Source organism: Triticum aestivum, chromosome 4A (assembly GCF_018294505.1).
Source record: "Triticum aestivum cultivar Chinese Spring chromosome 4A, IWGSC CS RefSeq v2.1, whole genome shotgun sequence".
In the NCBI taxonomy this organism is placed as follows: domain Eukaryota; kingdom Viridiplantae; phylum Streptophyta; class Magnoliopsida; order Poales; family Poaceae; genus Triticum; species Triticum aestivum.
This window is the reverse complement of record NC_057803.1, coordinates 744,621,840-744,636,045: the sequence shown is the minus strand read 5'-3', so window position 1 is coordinate 744,636,045 and position 14,206 is coordinate 744,621,840. Positions and strand designations below refer to the sequence as shown.

At 43.0% G+C, this 14,206-nt stretch overlaps 1 protein-coding gene across 1 annotated transcript; it reads right to left on the bottom strand.

The window, feature by feature from the left end:
- Positions 1-4,106: 4,106 nt before the first annotated feature.
- LOC123084535 (disease resistance protein RGA2-like) lies at positions 4,107-7,955 on the bottom strand. The gene is made up of 2 exons (XM_044506086.1): positions 6,138-7,955; positions 4,107-5,936 (listed from the first exon to the last, which is right to left on the bottom strand). The coding sequence occupies exons 1-2, from the start codon at positions 7,866-7,868 to the stop codon at positions 4,107-4,109; spliced, it is 3,561 nt and encodes a 1,186-aa protein (XP_044362021.1). The 5' UTR covers positions 7,869-7,955.
- Positions 7,956-14,206: the final 6,251 nt, after the last annotated feature.

The window sequence follows — 14,206 nt, the reverse complement described above, 5'->3', positions numbered from 1 at the left end:
GAGTAATCATGAATGAAGACCTCAAGGGTCCACGTGCATCCCATCTATGTTGCCGCTTACCCTCCTTCCCACCCTTGTCAACGGCGGCCTCAGTGCTCACAGTCACAACTCGCTTGAATGTGGCCAATTGTAATGTGTCTCTCCTCTCTGTATAAGTTGAGAAATCTACTTTTTCACCTTGAGGTTTTACCGAGTCGTGCATGCGTGGTTATAGATGGTTTCTTTCTTCTTCAAACTAATTTTGTTGAGGCGTTGATTTCTAACCCGATCTACACCGGTATGAAAGAAAGACGGATTGTTCGCTGTTGATTAATATTGTCCCCTAAATAGCATTTAAATTTTTTTAACAGGTAAAAGAACATCATATTTAGATTCTACATATTTTTTCGAATCAATTTCCATATATATAATGTCAAAGTTGGAGTTAGGGTTTAGAAGATATGAATATTTTTAAAAAGTATTAGAATCACATTTTTTAAATATTTAAGAGGCAAAATAAAATCATATTAAGATTCTAGTCATTTTTCTAATCAATTTTCGTATATGACATATCAAAATTGGAGTTAGGGTCTAAAAGATATGAATATTTTGAAAAAGCATTTGAACCTGTCAAAAAAATAGATGGATGGCAGGTTAATTAAATAAAAGATCAGAGTGTTTTCCGGAAAAAATGTGAATCGTTTTTCACTTAAATTTAGCACCGCTGGTTCATTAACTAATAGAGGAGGGTTTTTTTGGAAAATAGAAAAACGAACCGTTTTTTGCAATTAAATTTAGGATTGCGGGTTGAATTCTCATAAACAGAGGGACTTTTCTGCAAAAACGATGACGACGTATGACCAGAGCTGATAGCCACTTTATTATTAGGTAAAGATAATAAAAGACAGCGGGTCAGTTATGGGGCGGGAATTGGACCTTGTTCGGTGAGGGGACAGTTCGGCTCATGCGGTGGTCGTCCGTCCGAGGCGCCGAGCTTGCACAAACGTGGCTATGATCACCCGCAACTCCAGAACGGGGGCTACCCGCCATGAGGACCGGCGAGGCCCCCTTCCCGACCACTGCTGTATTCGGGGCCTTCCTCATTGTGGCGCTGCTCCAGTTGGCACTTTTGTCTCGAGAAAAATATAGATTTCCCGCTGAAACGTGGTTATTGGAACGGTTTTGTAGGCAACTAAAATCTGGCAAATCGGATAAATTTCCCCGGGACGATTTTTGTTACGATTAACTTAATTCATGCTTAAAAAACACGGCTGCTAACTGGCAATTGCCGCGGGTTGCCCACCCCCCTTGCGGAACAGGCACCTGTTGCTTTGCATCCCTTGTAGCACAATATAAATATATGGACTATCAAGAAAGATGATTACACATAGTTCTCATTACTTTTCTTGGCTATTGTCTCTCATTTTACTTTACAACACGTTATCAACATGATCTACCGAGAGCGAAGAAGAGAAAAATGCAAGGACGGAGGCAACAACTCCAGCGAATTCTAGTAGTGAGAAAATTACTCAAAGAACAAGAAGCTTCTATAATCAATTCAAGGCATCATGCTAAGCCGTTTAAATTTTTGAGAAGTTTTGCATTTTCTGGAGGTTTATCGGTGAAAAAGGGCCGATACATGGCATGTTGCCTCATATATCTATGCCAGGTTGCTTCAAAAAGTTGGGGTCATCTATCCATAGTAAGAAAACACCACTTGAGAGGAGTTTGCCGCACTAGGCCAGACGGGTGCATCCGTCAGCATGTAGTTTTTCTAAATTGAATGCTTATACTATTTGCAATTAACGTCATTTACCAATCAACGTGAACTTTTTTTATGTCCTAACCATTTTGTGAAATTTTTCAACAATTTTGGAATTTCAAATTGCGTATGAAAATTTTACAAACCTGAACACTTTTTCCAAAATTGTTAAAAAATTCCCGGCCATTTATGAAAATTTTTTAAAAAAATTGTAAACCATATACTTTTAAAAAATATGAACTTTTTATGAAAGACAAACATTTCTTAAATTTGTGAATGAAAAGTCATAATGGGGACATTTTATGAAATTCCGGAGCATTTAAAAAAATTGTAAACAAATATGTGAAAACAAGAACATTTTCTGGTATTCTCAAAAAATTTGCAAAAAAATTAACCGGTATCAAAAGGATAATAAGATTGAAAAAGGGGACAAAAAAATTAAGAAAAAAGAGAAGAAAAATGTAAAAATAGAGCGAAAATTCTTAAGACCTAGAAAATAAAAATGTTTGTAAATTTGAAAAAATGTTTGTGTTTTCAAATAATGATCCTAAATTTGGAAAGTATTCTCATTTGAAAAAATGTTCATAAAGTTTTGAAATTGTTCATGTTTAACGGAAATGTTTGCAAAATTTAAAAAGTTTTCATTCTTTGAAAAGAATGTTCACACTTACAGACAAATCTTCACAATTCCGAAAAAATGTTCATAAGTATAAATAATTCGTCACAAAATAAAACAACGTTTGAATTTTTTATAAAAAGGTTCGCATGTTTGAAAAGTAGTTAAAATTTCGTTTTTTTCATGTTTGAAAAATGTTCGTGTTTTCAATAAACACTCGAAAAACTGAAAAAACGCATTAGCAACAATACCCCCTGGGTTGGTTCGCTACAGTGTCCGGCCCGGTCGTACAGTGCCGGTTTGATCTAATACAGTACGTCAATTCTATTTGATGAGAACCGCGCTACATAGGTGTCATCAAAGTCGTTTTTGTTCTAGTGGCTATCAGTGTGTTCACAAAAAACCGGAGGTCCCAGGTTATGCTTCGTAAAAAATCAGAGGTGCTCATAGGGATAAGGTATGCATGCGTTCGTTCATAGGGGTGAGTATATGCTCGTGTATGTGAGTGACTTCAATTGTACTATGTTAAAAACAACATGGTCTGTGCTTTCCAGGCTGCCATTATAAATTTCTAATGCCTCGCATGGCAAACTGCCATAAACTGGTGCTCACATCACATACTTCACACAGGCCAACCAGTCCTACTATATACTCCCTCCATAAACTAATATAAGAGCATTTAGAATACTAAAATAGTGATCTAAACGCTCTTATATTAGTTTACAGAGGGAGTACTAGATAACACAAGCCATATGTATAAAATCAAAGTGCTCATTCATAGTTATTGTGATAAATAACATACCAGGGAATGGTTAATTTTATATATCCTCTTGACCGGCTGGTTGCTTTCACAAAAAGCATCACCTAATTAAGGGAATGAGAATAGTTAAGCATGCAGAAAGACCAGCTCAGACCTTCTAGAGCATATGCCCTGAAGATCTGAAGCAACAGTCTTTCTACCAAGAACACATGCAATCACTGCAGAGCAACTTGGCAACTTCAGACGAAAGCACTTTTCATCTTCCTCAATTGATACTTATTATGTAATTTAGACTTCTGAATGTAAAATAATTCAACCGCAGGGAGAACATCTAGACAAGTGACGATGGTAGTGGTACAACAGTCTACCTTCAGCAAATTATGACACAGTTCGAAACAGAAGCATTATTGTCAAATGGAAAAAATATCATACGTGCCTCCAACAAAAGTTCTACTATAACACTATATCAAGTGTGAAACCCAAGTACTGAAATACATGCATAACTCATTACGAAAGCGAATGATAAAAGAGACCATCACTTACTTGTAAGAGCACACAAGAGATACCAATTACAATCCGTACAGACCAAAAGTATGTCGTACTCAAACAGAACGACAATAAAAAGATACATATTAAATATTCCTTTCAGCTATTGTTCCATGAATGAATAATAATATGAAGAAAAGTATAACTGGCAACACGAGTGCAAAGTCCACTGTCAGAGGTAGCACCAGAGGACGGGGTTGTTAAGTGCAAGAGCCGGGGCGGGGGGGGGGGGGGGGTCAGGGCCGCTGCCTGGTGAAGTAGGAGAGTCAAATTGTAAGATGAGCCAGCTATAATTGATGTAAAAGAAATGAAGGAAACTGTGCTGACTATTTGAAAGATTGAAAAGAATAACGAAATGCCCATGATCTTTGAGAGTGCAAAGGTGTCTGACAGGAGCTAATTTACCTTTCCATTTCTTTGTGTGAGGTCATCTAAATCATGCTTTATTCAAATAGCTTCCAGCGAATATGCGCGATCTTTGGCCAACTTTCTCCATGAGGTGCTTGGCAGCTTTCCATCAAGTGCTCACCACAAGAACGTATGCTTATGAGCTGGAGGGAGGATGGCAGATCTGGTAAAGATGATATGTTGGGGCAGTCATAGATATCTAGATGCTCCAAATTGGAGAAGCACTTCAGATATGGCAGGGAAAACATTAGACAATCCCGGAACGTAAGCCTCTTGACAAATGTGAAATTTGCGGATGCTTCGAATGAAACGAATTGTTCATTGCATGATACAAGAGAGAGAAATGCTGGAACCGTGGAGCCTTCTGCCGTGAGCATGTTGTTGAGTATTATAGAGCTGCTCACAACGAATGAGTACTGGACACGAAACTGTGAGATACACATGAGGTTGAGTTTCCAAGCATCAATCAATTGTACATGGTGAAGTTCCAGTGAAGACAATCCTTTGAGCATACATAAATCTGGCAAGTGCTCCAGTGAGAGTGATTTAAGAGAGGTAAGACTACCAACAGACAAGCATGTGGCGCTTCTACATTTTCTTATTTCAATATCATGCATGTGTGACCAATTAGCACACAGGAAGTCAGCTGCAAGCACACACTTGTCTATACTCAGGCTCTGAAGGGATAATGGCAAACATTCTGCTCCACATGCCAACTCTAAAGAAGGGCAGGAAATCAATTTAACATCTGAAAGAGAGGTAGCAGCTCGTAAACCCCCTAATGACCTGAGACACCAGCAATATTTGATGAACAAGCGGTCAAGTTTTGTCAAGTGTTGGAGGACCTCTTCTGAAGGAAGTGTAGTTAAAGTCATAATCTGCTCTAAGACCAATGTTTTAAGTGATGCTAGGCCATCAAGGCAAACTGCTAAAGCTCCATTTGTAATATTGCATGATGAAAGAGTCAGTTCACGAAGCCCTGTTGGTGGAACCAGCGACAACCCAATGCCCCTTTCATACATGAGTCTGATCCTTTGCTTGTGACTGTCTATCCATGCATCGATAAGATAATTGTTTCTAAATTTTTCGTCATCCTGTATTCCTAGAGCACCTTTAAGGTTCCGAATATTTGACAAATTAGCATGCATCACTATCCCCAACTGCATCATAAATGATTGTTCCTTTGTGAGTACACTTGTAATATCTGATCTGGAATGCACCTTCCAAATTAAATCAAGCATTGATGCCAAGTGCTCTATCATAATATTCTCTCTCTGATCATGATGTTCCATCTCATCACTGGATATAAATATAAGCAATGGGGATTTGTATACTTTCAGTATTTCAAGTCCTAGCGGAAGACAAGGTAATGCCTTCAGGTTTGGCATATTGTCGAGTAAAAGTGAAGTGCAATTGTCAAGTTGCCCAGAATTGGATGGTAGGCTTTGTAATGTGCTGCAATTAACAAAGCTCAAAGATTCCAAATTCTCAAAATACGAACCATCAAGTAACCAACTTGGGTATTTTGAAGATTTGTAACCGTGAATTGTAAGATCTTCAAGTTGAGGTGGTGGTATCAAGCCTTCTAGAATCTCCAAATGTAAATTATCCTCTTCATTTGTGTTATAAATGTGACTCCAGACAAGTTGCAAGCTGCCAAGATGAATTTTCTGATACAACTTCGATTCTAGGGCTTGATCCTTCGTACTGACATTCTCAAGATTTGTGACACTTAAACTGCCACGGATCTCATTCATATACCTCAGTTGTTCTAACTCATAACCTTTTTTCTTTTGCACAGAAAATTCCTCAAATTGTTGAAGTGAAGTTAGCTTGCCAATGTTAGGAATTTGACACAATGCTTTCTTGTTTGCTGTGTATATTCTGTAATCATGTTGTTCAAGATGTCGTAACTTCCTTAAATCGCAGAGTTTCTCAGGCAAACTCTCAACTTTATCATTTAACATAAGTGACTGTAAGTGGTAAAGAGTACCTAGGGATCTTGGCAATTTAGAAATCAACGTTCTGACAATGTTTAAATACCGAAGGTGCTTCAACTTCCCAACTGATTCTGGCAACATACTGCTGCTATAAGATGACAAATATAGTACGCGCAACTTCTTCAAATTCTGCAGTATATGATTGAAAAGGTAACTTACATCATCCATTAGGGGGGCTATGCAGATAATACTACGTAAATGACGAAGCTTGCAGATAATTTGCTTGTGTTCCTTCAAACTACCGACGCTAACAGACAAGTGTCGGATGGTGGATGGTATTTCTGTTATGCTATCATCTTCCAATCTGAAATAGTTCTCTTTGGATAGTGATTCTGCCAGATCATGAAGGAGATCATGGATAACACAGTACATGGGTGTGTAATCGTCATGTACTGGTTGAAAGAATGAAACCGACATCATCTCCTTGAAGCATTCTCTCCCAATGTCTTCCACTCTCTTGTTTTTGTTGCACGAATCAACAAGTCCCGCTGCCATCCAAAGTTGAACCAACTCATCAATGCCATACTTGTAGCCTTTTGGAAACAAGCTGCAATATAGAAAGCACCTCTGCATACATGGATCTAACTTCTCATAACTCCACAGTAGAGCTCTAATGGGCTCACCTAATTTGTCAATATTTATAGTTAGAGCATCCTTCCAAGCAGTGATACTTGTTTTCCCTTTCAACTGGGAACCCACAACTTTTGCCGCCAAAGGAGATTGTCCAAGCCTTTTAGCAATCTTCTCTGAAATTTTTTCTAGCTTTTCACGCAACCGTGGATTTTGAATTTCTGGTCCAAAAAATGCATGGTGTTTGAAGAGTTCCAAGAATTGATCGTCTTCCATGTTTTCCAGAGGACACACTTCCGCACAACAATGAGAAGCTGGAAATGTATCCCTTCGAGAGGTTACCAAAACTTTGCTTCCTGTTTGTTGGGAAACTAGAGGAGCTAATAGTTGGTCCCATTCCCTTCCACTGTCAGGTTCAAACCAAACATCATCCAAAACAAGCAGGAATTTTCCGGATTCTTGCAGTAAGTCTTTCAACCTACGCTGAAGTGTATCAAGGTTATCAATGCGTGGGCACTCCCCTTGAGAAGCAGACTCGATGATCTCCCGTGTATGACGGTGAACATCAAGTTTGCGTGAGATGCTTACCCACATCGTCACATCAAAAAATTCTTTTATCCGCTTGTCATTGTAAACAAGTTGTGCCAAAGTGGACTTTCCCATGCCTCCAACTCCAACAATGGCCAATCCGGAGTACATAGCAGTCCTAGACTCAGCAGTACCAGTTGTCTTGGTAAGATGATTTATTATATGATCACGATCCTTATCACGACCGATCACTTTCAGAGGTGGCAGTGATGTAGCCACATGAACAATGGATGATGGTATGGTGGGGTTCTCTGCATTATAACCAATTGGTAAGCACAGCAGTTCGTGAAAGTCCTTAGCTTTCGCTAGGGTAGCCTTAAGTTCATTGAGATGGCGAAGTAAATTTCTGTTATCTGATCTCATATTGGACATCCTGCTTGATGCAGCATGTAGAGGCTTCATAAATATGCTGCTAATGGAAGAGTCATTAGGCGGCATAGAATCCTTCCCGTCTGCTTTGCGCTTGAGGAGGTTGTACTCATGCTCGTCTAGCAAGTCTTCAGCCATATAGAAGGCATCCTTGAGTTCTTGAAGCCATTTGTCCAACTTGGGCCTGTGATTTCCCTTGTCGGCTGCTTCAACCACTAGCTCGAACTGCGGTATGATAGTGGTCTCCAGTTGATGGAATTCACGCGCCATGTCCACTCCAAGGTATGTTGAAGCATCAGCAAGGAGCTTCTTCAAGAGGGGCGATGCGGCCAATCTTAAGGCAGCACTAGCTAATGCTACTTCTGCCATTGGATTGCGATATTTTCTGGTTTATATTTCTATGGAGGGAAGTTATGATTCCTTTGTGGGTGCTGAATGAACACCAAGGATAGTCCTTATTGATTGGGGGTGGATACCGCCAGTGAGTATGGCAATTGCTGAAAAGCCTGCAGGAATAGGAAATCAAATAAATTAGTTGGTTGCAAGAACGAATATAACAACAGAACCAAGAGCAAGATTTGTAGAGGAAAACAGACGAGAACATAGTGATGAGCTTACACCAGATAAAGAAGTGAGAAGCAGCATTGTAGGAGCCGGTGCAGCCATGAGGCAGGCAGCGATACTCTCAAATAGTACAAGAGAATGAGAGGAGGCAGAAATCGCCAAACAACATGCTTCTTCTCCTAGTCCATATCCTTCTCTGAATTTTTCTAGTCCTCGGGTATTGTTGCTATCCACCAGCAGCTATTGGCTGGATATTGTCTTGATGATTGTACAAGGCAATCAGGACATACGTAACACTTTTTTTTTGCACAAAAATTACTGTATATCATGTACACCTAGCTACAAGCAGAGAGAACATGAATAAAACTCAGCAAGAGTAGCAAATTTTGATGTCATCGGTAATAACAAATCACATAATCATTGGTGCAAGGAGATCAAGTTGAAGCTAAAATACAATGCAATCTCCATGAACGGATGCTGCATGCAGCGAATACAATCTCAGGTAACCTTCTTATTATGTTCTGAGTCGTACACCAAGTCCAAAACACATACTACATCTAGATACATCCTTTTTTGTCCATTTTGATGACAAGTATTTTCAAACGGAGGGAGTACTACTTGCCAGCGACTCTGTTCTACCCCTGCGACACTTGTAAAGTGAAGGAGTTGGACAGCGGGGTGGAGGGTCTCAATGGCGTGGAATCCACTGTCCCTCGAGCCGACCACCCAGCCCAAGAACATAAACATATGTACTACATGCCCAAGGATAAGGTGGGAGGGAGATGGATGTTCTCACCTGAGGTACGCCGGAGCCGAGGAAGCCGACGAGAAGAGAGGGAAGGCGCTGGGTGGTCAGAGGAGAAGAGAGGGGAGCCGCTGGCCGACTGGGAGTATGAGACGAAGGTACACCAAAAACTGACCGCGTGGGGCGGAGAGCACAAAGATTTGCTCGTTGGCCAGCTAGGAGGATGCTACGAACCAAGAGCCAACGACAAGAAGAAACCAGAGAAATCTTCCCAGGCGGTGAGATAGTGACCACCGGGTGCATCCTTCTTCTTCTTATTTTTTTCCGTAGAAAACGCCGTCACGTTTAATTTTCTATGGAATAAACTATTGATCTATCATAAGATGTTTATCTCAACTACCAAATGCCCATATGACGACCGGGACAGATTGTCATGCTAAGGCCGTCAATGCCTCCGAGGAGTCCTATTGGACTATAGGATCATTAGTGTGTTGAACCATCGGAGCCATACCTTGCATCAGTGCATGCATCTTGGTCTCCAGTGCATCGTTGCAGTCAAATAGGCACCAATACGCAGCAAAAATAACACATCCATCATGTCTCCTCATGATCATGTCGGCTGCCGCCGTCGTATAAAATGCCCCACCAACAGAGAGTGCAACCCGGTTCGCCGGCAGTGGTGATTACGACAACGCCATGGGAACCACATCAGCACGTGTAGTCGGGCCGTCCTCCATCAACGACATATTTCCCTTAATAATGTCTTCCGTGGATAGATGAAGTGAGCACATATAGCTTTTGAGATAATCAATTGAGACAGAGGAAGACGGAACGTCCTTGCCGTGCACCAAATCTAACCGTAGAGACCAAATCCTCCATACCAACATAGTCATGCGACCACGCACATCTTCTCAACAACTTGCAAGAACATTCAGTAGCCAATCCTTTCCTGTATCCACTACATACGCCGAGTGCCAGGAACACTCGGCAAAAGGCCCAAAACCTTCGGCAAAGACTTTGCCAAGAGTTGCACTCGGCAAAGGCCACCTGACGTACATTTCTCAGGCAAACAGGATCTTCGCACCTGAGAGCGACGCCGGAGCCTAGGAAGCCGATGAGAAGAGAGGAAGGCGCTGGATGGTCAGAGGAGAAGAGAGGGGAAGCGCCGGCCAAGGAATATGAGGTGAAGGTAGAGGTCTCTATGAAAACTGGCCGCATGGGTCGAAGAGTACAAAGCTTTGCTCGTTGGCCGGCCAAGAGAAAACAACAAACCAAAGCCAAGGAAAAGAAGAAACAAGAGAATCCTTCCATAGGAAAGAACGTCTGCATCCTTCTAATATTTTTCCCATAGGAAAGTATGCCGGCCGTGATTTGTCCACTCTGTCAATAATACTTGTGCCGGGTGCAGCGGTTGCTGGTCTTCATCTCTTTGTTGATCTATCGGTGTCGGCATTTATTTCTTTTTATTCTTCTTTTGTTTTCTTTTGGACTTATTTGTGCTGCGGCCCTAGTAAGCTGGATGTATTGGGTGTTTGTTTTATAATATAAAGCGGGGGAAAATTCTTTATCGTCAATACTTGTGCCACACCATGCACCACTTTCATTAGGAAAGAATATCTGCAGCCTTCGGACCGCGTTAACCAAGCTGACCCAAAAACGACGCCTTTCTTCAGGAATGTACGCGCCCCAAGTTGTGCTACCGCTGCCTGTTCCAGGAAGACATGTAACCAGGCATTCCTCCAGAGTCCAGAATAGAAAGATGGAGGCAACTGGATAACAACGCCTTCTCAAAGGCCAGCGGCGGCCGCAAGCATCACCGTCGTCAGTTAGGGAGGACACGGTACGGGCCGGTCCGGTCCCTGACCGAGTCGTCGGCGTTCCGGACCGGACCGGACCGAGCAGTGCCGCAGTCCTGTTTTCAGGGACCGGACCGGTGTTGCCGCCGCCTCTCCTCGCTGCACCCCTTCTTCTTCCTTGAGCTGCCTCACACAACTCCTTCTCCTCTCATGAACACTCCCATGAAGACAAGGACATACAAACACAACATCTTTTGTACAGCCCTCACGGCTTTTACTTTTCATTAACTCAATGCAGTGCATATACACACACCAGGGGTAGGACACACCCACTCACACGAGCCACCACACACGGACACGGCCACCACGCCATGCAACTACTTTGACCCATTACTCCACTAACAAACTCCATGCACTAACCAGGTCCTAGACTTCCTCCATTACCCATACTACTCGGCAACCACCTGACCAAGCAAACTATACATGCGTGCACACTAACAAACTAGTACACTGATTCACTCGGCTCTAGTTCAGCTAATCCATTAAGCAGACAGCAGGTCTGTCTCCAGTGCGCCTTACCGCTTCATGCGACCGTGCCACATCTCACAGCACCGCGGCTTCACACCACAATCGACATCTCACCATGCTTGCTGCATCACACGGCAGCCCGGCATATCGTCTTAAAAACCTAAGCTTCGACAACTAGCTACTGCTACTCCCTAAACCGTCTAAGTTACATGAAGACACAAAACTAAACATGTAGATACATAACCAAGATTAAAAGGCTAACAACCGGCAGCGACAAAGCCCAAGCCGGACCGAGCGGACCGGCCGGTGGCCATCGCAGAGCATGCCGCCGGAGCATGGCGACGCGGGGAAGCACTGGAGGAAGCGCGGCTCGACGTGGAGGTGTCCGGCGGCCTTGGGAGAACCAGAGAGAGATTAGGAATCAAGGAGGGAGGCTGGCGCATGGCGGCGGCGAAGGACGTGGATTTTTAGAGCATGGGCTCATGGACATCTCCTATTCTTATCCTTCAATATAGCGTTAAGATCCGTGCTAGACAACTAACTTACTACGTGAATTTTTTTTTTGTTTCTTCTAAATAAAACAACATATGAACTTCAAACTTTGTAAGATGGCAAAACATTCTTACTATAATGTGAGAAAAAACCTATAGATTTTTTTGACGACATAAATATACAAAATGAGATTTTCTCTACTAAAAATGCTATTTTTACTATTTATGATGCACGAGAAAATTCTGAAAGTTTTTTCCCACATTCTAGTTAGAATGTTTTGTTGTGCCGCAAAGTTTGAAGTTCATATGTTGTTTTATTTGGAAGAAACAAAAAAGACAAAACTCCTTGCAGGAATCGCGATGCAGAGATGGATGGCTAGATAAGGAGATGCACCTGAGCCTAAACTTCACAATATATTTTCCCGGCAGTGAAGAATTTGGCACGACGGCCGGTGTACATAGACGGAACGATGACGGATGCGGCGGTGTAGAGCGTCCCGCTTTGATTCCTACTGGCCAGGCGATAGATCCAAGCATGGCGCATCCACTAGACATGCTTGCTGGCGTGAGGGAGGTTTGTGGCCGCGCGGATGAACGACGGCGGCACTGACCAGCGGACGAGCGACGACAGCGGTCGCGGCGGACATAGACGACGATAGTTCCTTGCGCCCCTGCCACGCCCCCGCCGTGCTGCCGGCTGCCCAAGGACAAGTTCTTCGGTCCACTCGGTCCGAAAGACCGCTCGTGTCGTTCACCCTGAGTAGTCAGTTCCGACTTTTCGCCCAGAGTTGCCAAGATGATGCTGGGAGCTCCCCAGCCTTACAATAAGATCTTAGAGTGCATAATCAGTCAGCGACGTTAGGCTGTCTTTGTCCTCTGCTTCCTGCAGTAGAAGCAACAGACCAGTGTCCGCTCCAAGTGTATAGCTCTACGGAACAACAGTGTTGGTTGGATTGCAGAGGAAGAGGGGAGAAAGGCACGGTGATGATACCGATAGAGATTGGTGCTCTGTTTTTCGTTCAGACTCTACTGCCCCGAATTTATTTATTTTTGTATTTTGTAGATAGCTTACTGTTAGAGTTTATGTAATCTCAACCTCCTTCCCCTCTAGTATACTTTTCAAACTCTTGTACTCTATCTTGTAACCCAAGGCATTGTGCCTGCCCACATCAATATAAACATGCGGCTCCCCATCGATGGGAGTAGGAACACTTCATCATCTTACATGGTCATCAGAGCCCCTCTTTCATACATCTAGCCACAAACCAGAAAACAAAACCCTAGATCATATCCGCGATCGCCGTCATGGCTTCCTCAGCCGGCGTCGCCCTGAACCTCGGTTCGCCTCCGTCAGAGAAACTTGCGAGAGGGAACTTCATCCTCTGGAAGACGCAGGTTCTCCCAGCCCTGCGAGGTGCGCAGGTCACCGGGCTGCTCGACAACTCCGACGCCGCTCCGCCCAAGATGGTGGAGGTCACAAAGGCGGACAAAACTACGGCCCAAGAGCCGAACCCTCTGTATGGACCTTGGATCGCCAAAGATCAACAGGTTCTGTCATATCTACTCAACTCCATGTCTCCTGAGATCCTTGCACAGGTCGTCGGGAGGGAGTCCACCTTCGAGCTCTGGACAACAATCAACAACCTCTTCGCCTCACAATCGCAATCTCGGATTACCAATCTGAGGATTGCGATCACCAACACCAAGAAAGGCACCATGTCAAGTTCAGCATACATGGCGAAGATGAAGAGTCTCGGGGATGAACTAGCTGCTGCTGGTCGTCCCGTCACTAGTGCAGAACCGGGCAATAGCACCGGTTCGTAAGGCCCTTTAGTGCCGGTTCCATAATCGGACTAAAGTGTGGGCACTAAAGGCCCCCCCCCCCCCTTTAGTACCGGTTCAGCACGAACCGGTGCTAAAGGGAAACCACGTGGCACGAGCCAGCTCTAGGGGCCTGGAGCCCTTTAGTACCGGTTGGTAAGACCAACCGGTACTATAAGGTTTGGGGTTTTTTTAGTTTTATGATTTCTTTTTCATTTAATTTTGTGTTTTCATTTTAATTCTTTTTCGTTTGCTGGTATTTTACGATACTACACAATGTACACGTTATGCATATATATATATATATATATATATATATATATATATATATATATATATATATATATATCATCAGTGTCTCACAAACCATCATATTAATTAATTCACACATACACACATGTATAGCTATATACAATTTCTCCTACATATGCATGTTGCCTTCGGAGCCAGTGGCATTAGCCTAATTGGTGCCTTCGAAGCATGATGACAATTGGAAGTGGTTTTCATGGGGACGGTAGCGGGTAATAGTATTCCCCCTTCTGATTTATGACCTGGTCGAGCAAAAATCCCGCTATTTCCTCTTGAAGTGCTTCTACGCGCTCCGTTTCTAGGAGCTTCTCCCGCACCTCTGTGAACTATTAAGAAGGAGATCAATATGCATGT